This window comes from Crassostrea angulata, chromosome 4, assembly GCF_025612915.1.
Source record: "Crassostrea angulata isolate pt1a10 chromosome 4, ASM2561291v2, whole genome shotgun sequence".
Classification (NCBI taxonomy): domain Eukaryota; kingdom Metazoa; phylum Mollusca; class Bivalvia; order Ostreida; family Ostreidae; genus Magallana; species Magallana angulata.
In genome coordinates, this window is record NC_069114.1 from 16137568 (window position 1) to 16156254 (window position 18687).

Below are 18687 nucleotides of genomic sequence, written 5' to 3' on the forward strand. Positions count from 1 at the left end.
AAACATTAGATAACTCGTACAAAGACAAAAAAGGGCCATAACTCTTGTTGGTTACAGCACACTCCCCGTCTGGTATCTTACTGATACCACTATTACATATAGTAAAGAAAATAATACAATAAACAAATCTATGACAAGGTTCGACTGGACTTTTACTCTAATAACACGACAAGTTCTTGCACTGGTCTGGTATAGAAGGTAGGTTTCCCATCACGGATGGTTCTAACCTCACCTTCCGGACTAAGTCATCTTCACTCTTAAAAACTCTCGATACAATGCCGACTGGCCAATTGTTCCGATGCTCCGAAGAATCCCGAATAAGTACAACATCATCAGGATTCAGGTTGCGATGTTCCTGCTTCCATTTACGGCGGGTTTGTAGAATGCTCAGGTATTCCCTCCTCCAATGACGCCAAAAGATATCAGCGAGCACCTGCACATGCTTCCATTGCGCTCGATAAATGTCTGGAAGATTCAAGGAATCGGACACAACAGGTAAGAATCCACTTTTCCTGTCAGAAGCATGGACGGACTAAGAATCATGGGCATCTCTGGGTCTGTCGATATTGGAACAATTGGGCGCGAATTAATAATGGCGCAGACTTCACATAAAAAGGTAGCAAGAGTTTCATGTGTGAGGGGTTTGGATCTGGATTCAAGTAGCATAGAGTCTTAAATCTTTCTGGTCATCCCTATCATTCTTTCCCAGATGCCTCCCATATGTGAAGCATGAGGAACATTGAATATCCAAGTAATTCCAGAGTTGCGCAAGAATTCTTGAACGGGTCCTTCCTCTACCTTTACTGTATTCATCTTCATTTCTTCAGCTGCTCCGATAAAATTGGAGCCTCTATCAGAGTGTATAAACTTCACAGGGCCACGGATTGCCAAGAAACGACGGAAGGCGTTTATAAATGTAGAACTTGACATCTCCTCTACAATTTCTATATGCACTGCCCTACAAAATATGCATGTAAAGATGATTCCCCATATTTTGCTGTTAGCGGCACCTCCTCGAGTTTTGCGTGTAGCCACCTGCCAGGGTCCAAAGGCATCAATGCCGACTGATGTAAAAGGGGGGTCCTGGGGTTATCCTGTCTGTAGGAACATCAGCCATTTTCTGAGTTTCTAAACTGCGTCTTAGTTTACGACAAGTCACGCACTTGTGTATGAGAGAAGAAATCAATCGTTTGGCGCCAATGAGCCAATATCCTCCTGTGCGCAGAGCTCCTTCCGTAATAAGTCTTCCTTGATGCTTGGTGTGTTCATGAAAGTGACGAATAAGCAAGGTGGAAATGTGGCTAGCTTTAGGTAGGATGATAGGGTTGACTTCTCTTGCAGGTATTTGTCCGGCTGCTCGATTGATCCTGCCTCCAACACGAAGTAGCCCATTCTCATCAAGATAGGGTGAAAGTGTCGCAATACTGCTGTTCTTTGCCAGAGGTTTATCATTGGCAAGGCATTTAATGTCTGTAGTAAAGTGTTCTTGCTGAGTTTCCTTCAGAATAAGAATCTCAGCTTTTCTGAGGACATCACACTGGCTAATGGTTTTGGTGTCATGATATCCATCACGTCGATTCCGAGCTATGCGTTGAAGAGATGCGATTGCGGAAACCAGAGACCTCCAGCTAGAAAAACGCTCAAAGCGCTTTGTTCCGAGACAAGCAGGCACCGTGGGAAGATAGTTGGTGGTGATCTTTGTCATCAGTGGCCTAACTTCCGCATCATAATCAGGTTCATTGAGTGGAAAATACTCCGAGGTACCAGTGCATTCTGATGTACTTGTATTGCTTAACCACTGTGGGCCAATTATCCAAGGAAGCTGCATGATATCAATGCCTGAAGTGATACATCTGGTGCAGGAATCGGCAGGATTCTTGTCTGTAGGAACATACTTCCATTGATCAGCAGTGGAGATTTTCAGAATGCGGTCCACTTTATTACTCACATACGTATAAAAACGACGAGTACGATTGCTGATATATCCTAGCACAACTTTGCTGTCTGTGTAATAATGCATAGAGTCCAATGGGATGTCTAGCTGTATGGATATTATTTCTGCAAGTTCTGTTGCCAGAACAGCTCCACAGAGCTCTAAGCGTGGAATAGTGTGACCTCTAGGTGGGGCTAGCTTGCCCTTGCCCATCAAGAACCTAACGCTGTTGCGGCCTTGGTCATCTTCCACTTTGATATATGCTGATGCTCCAATAGCTTTTTCAGATACGTCGCAAAATATTTGAACTTCAGCAGTCTTGGCTAGGCTCACAGACATGTGCGATAACATCCGTGGTATGGCGACTTCTTTTAAGCTCTGAAGTGAAGACTGCCACTCTGTCCACTTCTGAAGGTAACTGGAGGGTAAGGGTTCATCCCAGTCTATACCAGGGGGTGTTGCTTCTCGAAGGAGGATCTTTCCACTTATAGTAATGGGTGTTATAAATCCTATGGGGTCAAATAAACTATTCACCGTTGACAATAGACCACGTCGAGTGAATGGCTTTTCCTTCACTGGCACTGTAAATCTAAATGTGTCATCTTTTAGGTTCCAACAGAGACCAAGGCTTCTATGGACCAAATCGTCGTCGTCAAACTCCTTGAGTTGTTCACCATGGTCACTTGGATCAAATGCTTCCATCACTGCCAGTTTATTAGAGGTAACTTTGTGTAGTCTTAATCTACCTTCTGACTTCATGACGGACTGGGTGCGTTTCATGAGGTCGATAGCGCTGGCTTCATCAGGCAAGGAAATGAGTCCGTCGTCAACATAAAAGTTACGATTCACAAAGTCCTTCACATCTTCATCAGCATTCTCTACTGTCTTGCGGATTCCGTAAGTTGCTATGGCAGGTGATGGACTATTGCCAAATACGTGTACACGCATTCTGTATTCAACAAGGATGTCGTCAGGATCATTCTCTCTATACCAATAAAAACGTAGGAAGTCCCGATGGTCCTCATCCACCCGAAAACGGTAGAACATTTGTTCAATGTCCGCAGTAATTGCCATTTCATCCTTCCTGAAGCGAAGTAGGATTCCTAATAGGCTGTTAACCATGTCTGGACCAGACATAAGAAGGCTGTTGAGTGAGATACCTTCATGAACAGCAGATGAATCAAAAACACCTCTAATTTGTTCTGGCTTTCTCGGGTGGCGAACTCCAAATTACGGTAGATACCAACAAACTGCATTTGAAGACGAAGGAGCCACTTCTGCTGCTCCACTGTCCAGTACTTTACGCATGAATGTCACAAACTGTTCTTTCTTAACATGATCTCTTTGCAAGTTTGTATGCAGTATTTGGGCTCGGTGAAATGCTTGTGGTTTGTTGTTGGGTAAGTATTCAGGAAGTTGTCTAAAGGGCAGAGGGGCTGTCCAATAACCTTCCTCGTCCTTCTTGAAAGTTTTGTCCATAAGCTTTAGGAACAAACGATCCTCAACTGATAAACCAACTTGGTCATCGTCAGGCGTCTTTGTGAATACATTATCACCCTGAAAGTCACGAGCACAAACTAAACTGTTAGAAGTTGAAATCTGTTCTTTGATATGCAAATGATTCGGACAAGGTTCATTGCATGTCACTCTACCGTCATTCAAAACTGAGACTTTCTTCACGTTAAGGGACGTTCTCTGATGAATCCTCCCAAGACAGACTTCGCCAATAATTGCCCAACCAAGTATTAGTTTCTGTGCAAACGGTGCTCCTCGGGGTCCAAGGATTTGCTCTTCAACATGATGGGCTTCCAGTAGATCTCTGCCAATCAGTAAGTGAACTTTTGAGTCTGGATCAAACTCAGGAATCTTAGATGTGATACCACTAAGATGATGATAGGATTCTGCAATCTCCGGTGTTGGGATTTCAGATAAATCGTTAGGTATATCCTCGCATTCGAGAGTAGATGGAAGGTCTAAAGTAACGTTCTTGTCAATAGATCGCACTTTGAGTCCGAGAACATTTCTGTCATACATAGCTCTCTTTCCTGAACATGTACCGTATTTTCCGACGATTAGTCGGTTTTTTTTCTCTGAAACAGAGCACTCGACTTATCGTCTTGTTCAACTTGTCGTAGGCTCGAGGTCAGAAAATTGTTGAAAATAGCATTAAAAATCTTGGTTTTAATCATCTTGAGTTGGCTGTGTGATTGAAAATTACGTTGTTGAATTCACTGTTCGTCTTTAATAATTATCATTTTCACTCATCTGTTAAGACTTAAATACATAATAATAACAACAGTTATTAAAAAATGTTACATTGTCTTTAATCAATTAAAAGTGTTACCGTTCCGTTTTTATAAACACATCATCACATGGTTCTATGTATCACTAGTAGGAAGATAACATTGCGCAGTAAAATTGAAACCAAATTTGAATGGAAGAAAATATTGCAGTAGGTCCGGGAGATGTTTTTTAAATTTAATTTTTTTATTAGTAAAGAGTTGTTAGTGGAAAGTATTAATCAGAAATATTTTATGGTCAAATTCAATCTTAAAATACGTAATCGCCAATTATCAATACTACTGTTTATACAATAGGCTGACACCGGCTGTGTTAATAATCTTGCCCTAAGGCTGAGATCTTTACGGCAATTTCACTCCCTGTGTATATAAGGAGTACCGTTATAAGAGTGATTATAGTTCATTGATTAATTATTGTCCAATTCTTTGATTATTGTTAGATAAATTATTTAGGAAACGTATGTATGTCGTATATCGTCATTATCAAGTCGTACAAATGATCGATCTATTTCTAACAGTGTCTATGTAAAACAATAGCGTGTAACTGCATTACTGGATACAAAGTAAACTAGTTTCATCAAATCATAGCAATTGCTAAGCTTTCTGCATTTGAGATCCCCCTTTGAAGTCCGACACGAGACGGGTGCATGCCTATGACACCGAAAATTGTTAAACAAACATTGACCACGCGCCGAGTCAACAGGTGGCTGGTTACGTAATGGCGAATACACTGGCGATAGTCAGAGTGGTTATTATTTTAATGCTTGGGAATAAAATATTTCTGACAAAGTAAGTATAGTTTTGCATAACACGCGATATCGGGAATTGTTTAAAATGCAAGCGACTTTGTAGATGTTGCCGGTATTTGAAAATATGATGCATAAGTATAAAGCGTAATTGTTTAAATGTTAATCATTAATAATAATTGGTAGCAATATCGGGGACATCGTGGCATCATACACTGATAATGTTACTGCAGTTTTATATGCCATTTTGAAGTGATAAGATCGACGTATGGTCTTAATCGACGAATCGTAGGATTTTGTTAAAATTTTGGCTAAAAATGAGCAATTCGACGAGTCGTCCGCATCGACGAGTCGTCGGGAAAATACGGTAGTTAGGGTGAATTTGGTAGGTACACTAGAGATATTCAGGATATCTAACAGTTCGGGTGAAGCAAGTGTCTGATTGCACTGATCGTCCACGATCACATAAATACGGTGCACATTGTTCGGGTTGTTTTCATGAAACACATCCACAAGAAAGGTTTTGCTGCAAGATTTTCCTTGGAATCTGTCCCCGCAGAAAGTGGTACACTTTGATGTCACAGTACTACTTGTCAAAACCTTGGACGTTGAAGGTAAGTTTGCTTGGCCAGGTCCAGAGGAGTGTGGTTGTGTAAAGGAGTTGCAAATTCCCTCCCCGCCATGAATGCTTGGGCTACAAGATGAAACTTTATCCACATGTAGTGCTGTGGCGTGGTTGGAATACCCGCAGATTTTGCACTGAATTCTCACTTGACAGTCCTTAGGTAAGTGTTGGGTTGACAAACAACATCTTGTGCAAATGTTTCTGCTTTATAAAAAGTTTTTTCTCTCAGTAAGTGGCTTTGCACAAAAACCATAACAGTCATGTATGCTGTGATCAGCCTTGTGATAAGGACAACGGTTCGGATCAACTCGTCCAGGGTCAGTCACCTCTGATTTACGACTTTGCACCTTAGGAGTACGTACAGGTCTGTTCTTATTAGCAGGAACTGCTGTTCTGCTATACACAAATGCAGGGTCATTTCTTATAGCACACATTTCCTTGAGAAAAGTAACAAAAAAAGAAAAGGGTGGAAATGGGACTTGATTTGTTCTTTTGTGGGCAGATGCTCTAGTGATCCACTTTTCTTGGAGGCTGTAAGGTAACTTGCTGATAATGGGGTTCACTCCTGAAGATGAATCATAATAGGCTAAGCTTGTGGCAAACTTGGAGTTTGTTTTCAACGATTCAATCTTGATTAAAATGTTCAGTAAGTCGTATAGTCTACTATTTTCACTCGAACCTATTTGTCGAAAGTTCTTTGTGAACACAGCGAAGACTCAGTCAGTTCAGGTCTACCATACATCTCGTCTAATCGTTCCCATATCAGTTTGACAGCACGGTCAGCATCACCAGGGTTGGCATTATGGATGCTGGTGGCCACTTCTTTTGACCTTCCTGAGAGACGGTTTACGAGCAATTCAAGCTCTTCAAATTTTGACACTTTTAGTTCAGCCACAATGCTTTGAAATGAAGATTTCCAAGAATTGTACGATTCAACTTTATCGTCGAAATTAGAGAATCTTTCTGGAACAAGCTGTTTTCGCATGAGGAATAATGTCAACTCTGACAAATGTGAGTCCGCAGATGACATCTGGGTTTGAGGGTTCTGTATTTTAACTGTATTTGACGGAGGATCAACAGGAAAATGAGCTGCACTATTGTCTGCAAAATGTTGTCGCTGGATATAAGACAGGCGATAAGGTGTGGGAATTGGAACAGTTTCGGCAGGAATCGGAGTACGAAGGTCTGCATCTTCATGTTCAATGTTATTATCATGCGAGTTCAAGTTTTCAACGTATCTTCTAGTTCTGTCCTTTCTATTGTCTGTTGTAACAGATAACGACACATCATCCTCTTCGTCCTCTTCATCCATCATCACAGCACTTTCTTGTTTGAGTAGATTCAGATTTATCTCTACTTCTTGTTTCTTTCTTGCTGCTTCTGCTTTGTGGGTAATTTCTTCCTGTTCTAATTTCAGCTTTTCTTTCTGAAGTTCTGCTTCCTTCTTCAGGTATTCTAATTTCTGCTCTCCTCTTCTTCTTCTTTCTGAACTTGATGTAGTAGAAATATGTGATGCATTTTCCACCAGGTCCATTCTTAAATTCTTTATTTCTTCTAAAGCGTTTTCTACAAGTTGTGACGCTCTTGTATAATATGCTTTCAGTTTCTCTTCTTCTTTTCTTTCAAGTTCATTATTAACTCTGCGTAAACATACGAATGTCATTGTCGAGTTTTCGTAAAGATTTCACATCTTTCTCACTATCTTGTATACTAAGAATAGAATCTTCAACAGAATTCCAGGCTCTGTCTATAAGTTTTCCATTTCCCTTACACAATGTTTCAAAGTTCTCTAAACCTTTCTCTGTAAACTTAATTTCACTTTTAACTTCTGTTTCTTCTTTGTCTGCTGACTTAGGTTCTTGTTTATCTGCTGACATTTTCAAGCTGACTGTATCACACTGTGTACTGTATGGGGTAATGTGAGTTTCAATGGATCCATAAACCTGGTAAATCCTTTTACTGCGCTGTTAGAAGAACAGCTAAGTTAACCATGGAAGGCAATGTTACAATCTTCTAAGTTTTATTGATAAAGCGTGTGCCAACATATGGTAAAAGGCTGTAACAAAAAATAGAACACAAATAAAGACACCATTACAATACCATGTCATACAATACACACACAGTCACATGTATTTATATTCTAGCAAGCTATCTTTAAGTGTTAATAGAGAGAAATAACATATTCAGAAAACTTTATAAATTCAAGATCTATTAATATACCAGAAACGTTTAAAACAAATTGTCGATACTAAATATACAGAAATAGCATATTTAAATATGGCCGCCAAAGTATCGATTAAAGTATTAAACCGTGTTCGATTAAAAAGAGTTGATTTACACATAAAAAGCAATCTAAGAAACAGAGATATTTATAACTATGAGTTTATATAATCAGTCTTACATTTTGAGCAGGCTAGGATAGCATAAATCAAGGAAACGAAGGTGGAGCACCTCGTGTATATATCTACTTGGTAAAACGTTGGATCAACGAAAACATTGAAGAGTTCCAAAATACAAAAACATTAGATAACTCGTACAAAGACAAAAAAGGGCCATAACTCTTGTTGGTTACAGCACAGGAATAACGGCGGATTGTGCAAACAGTGTTATATAGGGGTAAACATTTGCATATATATATATATATATATATATATATATATATATATATATAGTCTCTTTTTCATTAAATAATAAAATTGAAGAACTGAGGGGAGTTGATTTTGTCGATGTTTATTTATCATTAAAATCAATGATATGTTATTTTGCATGACAAGTACATGTGTTTTCAAATTTGAATTACGCACATTTTTATACTATGAATTTTTGGACTTTTTCGACAAAAATGTCGAGAAACCTCCATATGAATAATGTTAAATAATTTTAAAGATAAAATTGATTCAATCAAACTATGTATCAGTGATAGAAATATTTCTCGAAACTTGTCCCGTTCAACCAAACGCTCGGCTGACACCGTAAATCTCCGACAAGGATTTACGAAGACAGCCGAGCGTCGAGTTGAACGAGACTACATTGAACTCTGGCGTAGGAATACATACGACTATAAAATATATTTAAATTGCTCGTACTATTTAAAATCTGACTATTTTAAAGGTATTTCTAAATAAGTTTCCTTGAAAAACAATGCTTTAGCATACATTACATCGAATTCATCAATTATTTTCAAGAACTAATTTTTAAGTCTTAAAAGTCTTGTCAGCAGCAATGATTTGTGCTGAGGTCCAAACACTGTTTCACTTTCGGTTTGTCTGAGTAACTGCATAGGAGATTTGATTAAAATCAACTCCCAAAAAATAAACGCCTAGCCTGCTGCACAACGGAAATTTACGGGACAATAAACAAAATACTTAGAGAAGCAATGAACGCGACGGGAAACTGAGACTGGGGCCCTCCCATCTACCCGCGGAAGTGAGTTGACTCGAACCTTAGAGAAGATTCCACGTCAACTCCCGGACGACTCTGGGTTGTGTTTCTCTTAACCAATCAGAACGACTATATGTATTTAAAACTCGAACCAACAGTTTACCAAATCATTGCCTGACGTCATGACGTCAGGCATATCTAAGTTTTAAAAGTTGCATTCTCCGAAACAGTGCAGACAATAGGACAAGCAATATCATGATATTTCACAAAAATGATTAACTGATGCATGCATGTTTAAGATGTCAGCATTTACATTCACAATTGATGAAAATGTTATATGGCATGTAATAACAACAGCAAGAGTTTTCAAGTAAAAGGGACGTTCACCATGCAGTGCACGTGTGTAATCCTGATTTAGAAATAGATCAGCATTCCACTATATTTGAACGGTGAAAAAGGGGGAGAGGGTCAGCGCAACAAGTTGTACCATATTGTCTATTACGGTACAATGTAAGTAATAATTGGTGTTGGATTATCATTATTACAAGAGAGTCGTCAGTTTAAATTGGCTTAAAACAAATATATATTTATACAGCTGGAATGTTTACTGGAGGAACTAAATCGCCGAATCGGGGAGTGACCCAATCTTCGTTCAGTTGGGCGATTTCATTAATCTTGAGAAGGGATCATAACTCGCGTGTCTTACTAAATGTACATTACTTCATCTAACAATTAAATTCGTTAGATTTCTTCCAAAACATCCGATCCAAAGTATAATATACATGTGTGTAGCTGTTACAAAACAAATGTCAGAAAATTCATATGACCCCCTCCCCATGGATCTATACCAATGGATGAGTTCATTCGTTGCGTGAACGGTAATAGCAGGATTTCGCGCCATGTCTCATTCATAGTTTTTGCGCACCGATTAGTTGACGAGTCAAATGGGATCATGCGAATTCCCCAGAACACACCATGTGTTAACATCACTGGCACGTAGCATTGGGGGTTGGGATGAGGGGGGGGGGGCTGCTTCCCCCTCCCCACTTTTTTGGCAACAGGCACTTTTCTTAACTTTATATGATAAATGAAAATATCAGGGATTTGCACCCCCTCCTCCACTTTTAAAGGACTGGAGCATGCAATAATTGAAACTGCAAATAAGGCATTCTAATTGAATTGAAGTTACAGTTAGGGTTTTTTTTTCATGAATTGGAGAATTCAATCTTTTTTAATTGCTTGTCAAGATGATTTTGATGAAGCTGCCCACACACATTTAAGTACAATACGTGTTTGTATACCCTTTTATATTTCGTATGGTTGGAAATTTTTAAAAAGGCCTTTCAGTTGATTTTTATATGATATGTGTACCTTCCCAAAAAAATTGAATTATAATTAGATAAATGAATTTCAAGTGATATATATGTACATGTTCTAGATCGAAGAAAAGACTGACATTTCGTTTTAAATTTGCCATTCCTAATATATATTTATGTGTGTATATATATATGTCGCAGGGTCTTGTATGAATAAATAACGCTGGTACTGATTTCAGCTACATGTATTCACTGGTTCTTTATTTCGAGGATTGTATATTATCAAATAAAACCTATAAGTACAAACACACTCACACTCACAATTCATACGCAACATCGCACGGTAATTTAGAATATTTGAATAAAATGAATTAAAAGTAATTTACAATTAATATATTTCAATTACAAGGTAAACGGAAGCTTACCAGGTATCCAGAACTATGAGTTAACAAAATATATGAAATATCTTGTACAGGTAAGGTAAAGATACACTTCATTGTGTCTACCATGAAGGTAAAAGTCGTAGGGTTGGGAATTGGCGGGATTTTTGCTATTTATAGTGAGTTAGTAAAGTCATGCATATTAATGAATTCAGTCGTAAACTTCTATTGGTCAGCTGTAATATAGTAGTAAAGAATAAACACGTGGTCAACATACACCTGTAAACAAAATCCTCACGTGACTAACCCAAAACTCATTCATACGTTCACTCATTCATCTCTCATACACGCTCCATTGGCAATGCGCGCCAAATATAAATATGCAAAGTATGAAACTTTTATATGACAACTGCGACATTCTCCCCTGCTTGGGAAAATGGCTCCTGACATTTTAAACACAATACAAACACGAAAATTAAACAAGACCTTATTAAAACACTTCTATGACATTCTCCCCTGCAAAATTCAAACATAGTACACCTCTGATGTTACTTGATGAGAGACCCAGTCTCCATACCTGTCTGGGGGTTTTATCTGTCTCCGTGGTCGAACATAAGTACTATCAAATGATACATTCCTATTCAAGGATGATGGAGTACAAGTATCAGCAGGGCTGTAAAAAGTACTTTTCTCAAAATTATTGGCTGTACCATGTATAACACTGGGAGCTGAGTTTTGAACAGTGTCATGACCTACCCTTCTCTGTGGAATCACATATGCATGATCACTGTCAGAAGACTCAGAATCTGAAGATGAATCAGAATCATATAACACCATTTGGTTTGGACTAGGGGTCTCATCAGATTCATGTACCTGCTCTATACCTGGGTTGGGCTTAACACTTTTGTTGGACTGAGACTGCTCTACATCTGAGAAATTGGGGATGTATGAAATGGGTAATAACATATTTCTGTGGAGAACTTTTGTTTTCCCCTGACCATATTCTTTCTTAACTCTAAACACTGGAATTTCTGAATTGGGCTGACTGACAACTATGTACGGGTCTCTGGCCCACTTATCAGCCAGTTTTTGCTTACCTTTTAGACCTACGTTGCGTATTAATACTCGGTCTCCAACACGCACAGAAGTCTCGCGAACTTTTCTGTCGAAACGATGCTTATGCCGAACAGCACTATTGTCAGCTTCACGAGAAGCAATCTTATATGCAAATTCTAATCGTTTTTCAAGTTTCTTTGCATAATTGTCATAACTGTTGGATTTTTCAGTATTGTCGTTATCGAGACATAAATACGCGTCAATCGACAACCGCGGGTGTCTACCAAACATTAAATAGAAAGGGGTATAGCCGGTGCTGTCATGTTTGGTTGCATTGTATGCATGGACGAGACTACTTACATGGGATTTCCAATCCTCTTTCTGTTTGTTGTTTAAGGTACCGATCATATGGATAAGTGTCTGGTTAAACCGCTCAACCATACCATTTCCCATCGGATGGTAGGGAGTAGTGCGAGACTGTTGCACTCCAGCTAACTTGCATAGCTCTTTGATAACATGACTGGTGAAATTTCTGCCCTGGTCACTGTGAAGTCTAGTAGGAAAGCCATAGTGTACTATAAATTCTTCAAAAAGTATTTTAGCAGTAGTTTTAGCAGTTTGGTTTCTAGTAGGAAAAGCTTGAGCATACCTAGTGAAGTGATCTGTTATTACTAAAATATTTTCATAACCACCTTTGCTCTTTTCAAGTGACAAAAAATCAATGCATACTAAATCTAAAGCTTGATAAGATTTGATGTTGACAAGTTCTGATGAAAATTTTTCAGGAGTTTTAAACTTCACACATCTGTCACAATTTCTAATTCTTTCACCTATATCTTGTTCTAGACCAGGCCAGTAGAACCTCTCTCTGATGAGATGTAGAGTTCTATCTCTGCCAAAATGTCCCAAGTTGGTATGGAGGAGCTTGAAAACAATATCTCTGTAATGTACTGGTAAAACAAGTTGTTTGACATTATGATTATTCAACACAGATTTTCTATACAATACACCGTTCTGTAAATACAACTTGTCAGATTCCCTGAAATATTTACAAACATCTGCAGATTCAGATTTTAGTTCTGTGCTTGAGGGTAGATAATCTCCCTGTAACAGATCAATAACCCTTCTAATTGTTTTGTCTCTATGCTGTTCTTTGGCCCAATTGACATCAGATAGTAAACATGTATCTTCTATCTGAACTGTTTCATTATTTTGGACTAAAGAAGAAGGGGAATGTGCATTTCTGTCTGCATTGCTATGAACAAGTGCACTTACCGAATTACAAGTTGGTGTAAATGTTGGAAGAAATATGTTTTCCAGATAAGGACAATTGCTTCTGTCTATGGTGCAGGCACTACAGATGGAACTGACAACATCAGGAGTGACCTCCATTATGTCCTGTGGTCGTCTAGATAAACCATCAGCATCTGCATTGTGCGCACCTTTACGGTAGCGAAGAGAGAAGTTGTAGTTGCTCAATGAAGCTAACCATCTATGGCCGGTTGCGTCAAGTTTGGCTGAGGTGAGAACATATGTGAGTGGGTTGTTGTCGGTAACAACTTCAAATGAATTTCCATACAGGTATTCATGAAATTTTTCTGTCACTGCCCACTTCAGGGAAAGGAATTCCAATTTGTGTGCTGGATAGTTCCGCTCACTGTTCTTCAGTCCTCGACTGGCATAGGCGATGACTCTCTTCTGGCCATTCTGTAATTGGTAAAGGACAGCTCCAAGTCCTTGTGAAGAAGCATCTGTATGGAGAACAAATGGAACATCAAAGTCAGCGTAAGCTAAAATTGGTGGGGAAGACAGTCTCTCCTTAATAAGCTGAAAAGCTTCTTCTTCTTCCTGACCCCATTTCCAGTCTGGTGGCTTGCCTTTAGGCTTCCCTTTCTGTGTAGAGTGACCTTTCAAAAGGTCATTCAAAGGTTTGACTATCTTTGAGTAGTTTTGTACATACCTTCGATAATATCCTGCAAAGCCCAGAAAGGTCCTCAGAGTCTTAATGTTGTAGGGTACTGGCCAAGTTGTGATGGCCTTGGTCTTCTCAGGATCAGTAGCTACTCCTACATCACTTACCACATGACCAAGATAGGTAACACTTTTCTTTAAGAACTCACATTTCTTAGCTTTAAGTTTTAGACAATGTTTTTCAAGTCTTTCAAATACAGCTGTCAGTCTGTCAAGATGTTCGTCAAATGTCTTTGAAAAGATTAAGATGTCATCCAAAAATACTAAACAGTCTCTAAGGTTTAACTCACCCATACAGCGTTCCATAAGTCGTTGAAAAGTTGCTGGGGCATTGGTGAGGCCAAATCCCATTCTGTTACACTCAAAATGTCCAATACCACTTACTGAAAAGGCTGTCTTTTCTTTGTCTTCTTCCTCTAATTCTACCTGCCAATAAGAGCTGGTCAAATCTAACTTTGAAAAATATTTTGATCCAACAAGTCGGTCAATGGTGTCATCTATCCTAGGGAGATTGTAAGCATCTTTGATGGTCCTTGAATTGAGCTTTCTATAGTCAATGCAGAAGCGAAGGCTACCATCCTTCTTCCTTACCAAGACAATGTTGGAAGAATATGGACTCTGTGAGGGACGAATAGCCTCTACATCTAACATCTCTTGCACATGCTGACGTACCTCGGCAAACATTCCAGGTGGTATTCGTCTGTAAGGTTCCTTGAATGGAGTGTTGTCGGTCAGTTTGATGCTATGCTTCAGCAGATTGGTCTTCCCAATGTCTGTGGGGCCATCTGAAAACAAGTGCGTCCAGTGGGAAAGAAATTCCCTTGTTTTACTTACTTGATCTGGGGTAAGATGATCCTCTGCAATTGTGATGTCCAAATCCTTCAGTGACACTTTGGGCTTCTTTCCTGCTTCTGATGAGTCAGGAGTCCATGTATCTACTATTTTAACTCCATGTACAGAACATAATAATGATCTAGGAGGGATTCGCACAACAGAAGCAGACAAATTGCACACACGAACAGGGATTGTAACTGAATTTCTACCCTTTCCAAGGGGAACAACTCTTGGACAGACTACAATACTTCCAGATAAAGTAGTATCTGTCTGTTCAGTTAAAGCATAGTCAATATTGTGAACATTTCTTACAATACCTCTGATCACCTTGGTCTCATTTGGAGCAATCTGAACAGTGTGATTGTTTGCTGCCTTAACTGGTGTTTCATCACACATACTGTCAAAAGCAAGCTTCCATTCATCTGGTACATCTATCTCGGGGAACTGCGAGTCGTCGTAAACATCCCTACAAATACGAATAAAATTAGTTCCAATAATGACAGGAACACTTTTTGAATAGTTTGTTTGTGGTACCACAAGAGCAGGAATACAGTGTGTACCGTTATGTAGACATGGTACACATATGTCTAATTCAATGTATCCTCTGTAGGGTAATTCACCCCCATTAGCACTACGTACACTTAATCCAAATTCTGTAATACTGAAAAGTTCTGGCTTTGGGTGTAATGAATTATAAAATTCTTCTGATATACAAGTAACAACTGAGCCAGAGTCAATAAGTGCTTTTGTCTTTACTCCAGAAACAATGATTTCTGATTCGTTAGAACCACCAACTAGTCTGTCCAACAAATTTCCATTTTGTGGTTTTGTTGAGTAAGGGCTTTTCTTGAATTTATCTCCTGTTCGCCCTGCAACAGAAGATGAAACTAGTTTAAAGGTTTACCTCTTTGGTTGTTACCATAACCTCTGTTATTACCAGACTGTTGTCGGAAACTTCCTCTTCCTCGAAAACGCTGGTCACTTTTCCTGTAGCCATAGGAATTGCCCCTATTTCCACTAAAGGAATTCTGAGTTTGTGTCTGAAAAGAATCTCTATTAGCATTAGATAAATTCTCATGATCTTGTTCCAACCTACTCATTCGTGCATCAAGTTTTTTCATCTGACTAAGTAATTCAGTAAGTTGCTCTTTCAAATCAAAGTTTGACACATGATCTTCAATTTCAGTACACACAGTATTGCTCTGAACAGGCTTTGTGGTTTCTATTTTCAAGTTTTTCTCTTCATGTTCAATCTGTCTAATTTCTCTTAAAAGAGAATGAAAATCTTTCACAGTTTCATATTTGTTTCGTGTTGCATTTCTTAACTCATGATTTCTTAATCCTGACCAAAACTTTGATCGTAACATTGCATCTTTTGCAACCTCATCAATGTGTCCAAATCTAATTGCTCTAGAAACTGTTTGTTCTAATCTTGACCCAAAAGTAACAATACTCTCACCTTCTCTTTGGTAATCACTGTAGAAACTCTGCATAATGTTTTCTGCAGTGTAGACGTTTCCGTAAAAGTCATCAAGTTTCTGAAGAATGATGTCAACTGTCGCTGTTTCTCCGAGAGGAATCAGCATCTCCCTGGCAGTACCTTTCAAAGAGCTTCTAACAGACTGTAAAATAACACTTTCAGGATACTGAGTTTTTAAACATCTAACTTCATATGACCACACGTCAAAACTTACTTCACCCTTTTGAATTTGTTCTCCACTAAATGTAGAGAGTTTTACAGGGGTTGGGTTGGGGTTCTGGTATGTAGAGAGATTCACAGGGTTTGAATTGGGGTTCTGATATAGAGCAGATGTATTAAGTAACCCAGGGGTTGGTAAGGATACTCTAGGTGAAAATTTAGGCTTAGCACCAATACCTAAATGAGCAAAGGGAGCCCTAGGGGTACTTGTTATGGGAGGCTTAGTCGACATGTGACTGTTCTTAACTAACATCTCATACTCATCTTTCGGAATCACTCTGTAATGTGGTTCTGAGTTGATTTGATCAATGAGAACCTGTAGTTCTTTCCTACTTTCAGGATTTTCTCCCTTCCCTGCACCTTCTGCCATCTTACAACCACAATGATTCAAAAATTGAAAACAAATCGCAAGCCAAATAAAAGCAATTATCGCAAAGCGCATCTGTCGGGAATGAAACACATACACTCTCTATCAAACTTTGTCAAAATATCAATCAAACACATGCATACAATCTCATGATCAACCTGTACAACATTCAAATAATTGACCACAGTGCAAACTCTGATTAAAGAAAACAAACCTTAGCAACAACACAGTAAAGACCTGCTTGTCTGTCAATTTGTCTTTCAGTCCTGTTAGTAAAGCTGCAAATCAAAAGTGATAGCGCACAGGGACAGGGTGGGGTGGGCGAGGGGTATTTAAATCAAAACTGACTGTTCAAAACGAAAAATAAATGACATACAATACATAAGATGGCATATTTGCACACATAAATAGTATAAACAGTCCTTATTTCTGATGACAATGTCAAATTCAAACGAAACAAGGTAAATTGTACATCATAAACCACGTTTTTGAAATACCGGAAGTTATCACTATAAACAAACACTGACGTCAGAATTATATGATTATCGAGCCCGATCAAAATAATACAATTCTCGCACCTTGCACACCACCGGCCGGTATAACTCAAACTCTCACACACAAAGAAAATAACATATATACAACAGATACAAGCACACAGACATTTTTTTTAAACACAACACATTTGATATCATATGAAGTGCACAACAATTTTTTTTTTTATGATTTTTAATTTTTAATTGAGCTCAATAAACGATCGACGTCGAGAAAGAATCACTCCTCACTGGTGTTCCGCGGCTTTGAATGAAAACTGAACTGATTCATTACGAAACACAGTAACGGATTTTTCTGATGAGTACTCACTATAAACTCGGTATGCGGCACTGGAAACAATAGACTGCACGCATCCGTGGGTTCCCAACCAGTTTAAGAGTAACGCTAAATACGGTTTTGGCGGTGTTTCAGAACAAAATACTGCACACTTTGGTGAAATTTTTACAAATCACTTTTTTCCGTATTAGTTTTGCCGGCAATGAATGGACTAACCTCGGGTGGAATTCCAAGTACCACTCCTGGTAGTATTTCTTGTATCGGTAGGCCTACCAAAATATAGAACGGTCAGCAACCTCACTGGGCGTTGGTCTCCGTCCTCGTAATGGGTTCTGGATCCTGGTTCCTCAAAATTAACGTGGGCGCCATTGTCGCAGGGTCTTGTATGAATAAATAACGCTGGTACTGATTTCAGCTACATGTATTCACTGGTTCTTTATTTCGAGGATTGTATATTATCAAATAAAACCTATAAGTACAAACACACTCACACTCACAATTCATACGCAACATCGCACGGTAATTTAGAATATTTGAATAAAATGAATTAAAAGTAATTTACAATTAATATATTTCAATTACAAGGTAAACGGAAGCTTACCAGGTATCCAGAACTATGAGTTAACAAAATATATGAAATATCTTGTACAGGTAAGGTAAAGATACACTTCATTGTGTCTACCATGAAGGTAAAAGTCGTAGGGTTGGGAATTGGCGGGATTTTTGCTATTTATAGTGAGTTAGTAAAGTCATGCATATTAATGAATTCAGTCGTAAACTTCTATTGGTCAGCTGTAATATAGTAGTAAAGAATAAACACGTGGTCAACATACACCTGTAAACAAAATCCTCACGTGACTAACCCAAAACTCATTCATACGTTCACTCATTCATCTCTCATACACGCTCCATTGGCAATGCGCGCCAAATATAAATATGCAAAGTATGAAACTTTTATATGACAACTGCGACATATATATATATATATATATATATATATATATATATATATATATATATATATATATATATATATATATATATATATATATATATATATACACACACACACACACAAGTCTAAGGGCCCTGTAAGCGGAATACTGGGGGTTCGAATCTCGAGTTACACGTACCTCACCGAATATCGTTTACTAAAGTCGGTTAGAATCGTTATCGCCGGGCAATTTAAGTTCATTTATTTCTCAATCAAAGAATGATTTTTTATTCCTTATATATAAATAATTTTGATTG

General features: G+C 38.5%; 2 protein-coding genes and 2 long non-coding RNA genes across 4 annotated transcripts; all 4 read right to left on the reverse strand.

The window, feature by feature from the left end:
• Positions 1 to 1054: 1054 nt before the first annotated feature.
• Positions 1055 to 3967, reverse strand: LOC128182114 (uncharacterized). The gene is made up of 2 exons (XM_052850729.1): positions 3181 to 3967; positions 1055 to 3093 (listed from the first exon to the last, which is right to left on the reverse strand). Exons 1-2 carry the CDS (start codon positions 3965 to 3967, stop codon positions 1055 to 1057), a joined length of 2826 nt encoding a protein of 941 aa, XP_052706689.1.
• A 6563-nt stretch (positions 3968 to 10530) lies between these two features.
• On the reverse strand, positions 10531 to 10797 carry LOC128179496 (uncharacterized). Its single transcript, XR_008243091.1, has 2 exons — positions 10727 to 10797; positions 10531 to 10594 (listed from the first exon to the last, which is right to left on the reverse strand). It is a non-coding gene; the product is annotated as an uncharacterized LOC128179496 (long non-coding RNA).
• A 4632-nt stretch (positions 10798 to 15429) lies between these two features.
• Positions 15430 to 16128, reverse strand: LOC128182445 (uncharacterized). Its single transcript, XM_052851073.1, has one exon. The coding sequence runs from the start codon at positions 16126 to 16128 to the stop codon at positions 15430 to 15432; it is 699 nt and encodes a 232-aa protein (XP_052707033.1).
• A 1713-nt stretch (positions 16129 to 17841) lies between these two features.
• Positions 17842 to 18108, reverse strand: LOC128182446 (uncharacterized). The gene is made up of 2 exons (XR_008243421.1): positions 18038 to 18108; positions 17842 to 17905 (listed from the first exon to the last, which is right to left on the reverse strand). It is a non-coding gene; the product is annotated as an uncharacterized LOC128182446 (long non-coding RNA).
• Positions 18109 to 18687: the final 579 nt, after the last annotated feature.

Bases quoted from the DNA above. Each gene is read 5' to 3' on its own strand.
- LOC128182114 (XM_052850729.1), bottom strand. From the start codon at position 3,967: ATGTATGACAGAAATGTTCTCGGACTCAAAGTGCGATCTATTGACAAG. The intron at 3,094-3,180 runs GTTGGTATCTAC...CTGTTCATGAAG, and splicing joins TTCGTCTTCAAATGCAGTTT to GTATCTCACTCAACAGCCTT.
- LOC128182445 (XM_052851073.1), bottom strand. From the start codon at position 16,128: ATGCTGATTCCTCTCGGAGAAACAGCGACAGTTGACATCATTCTTCAG.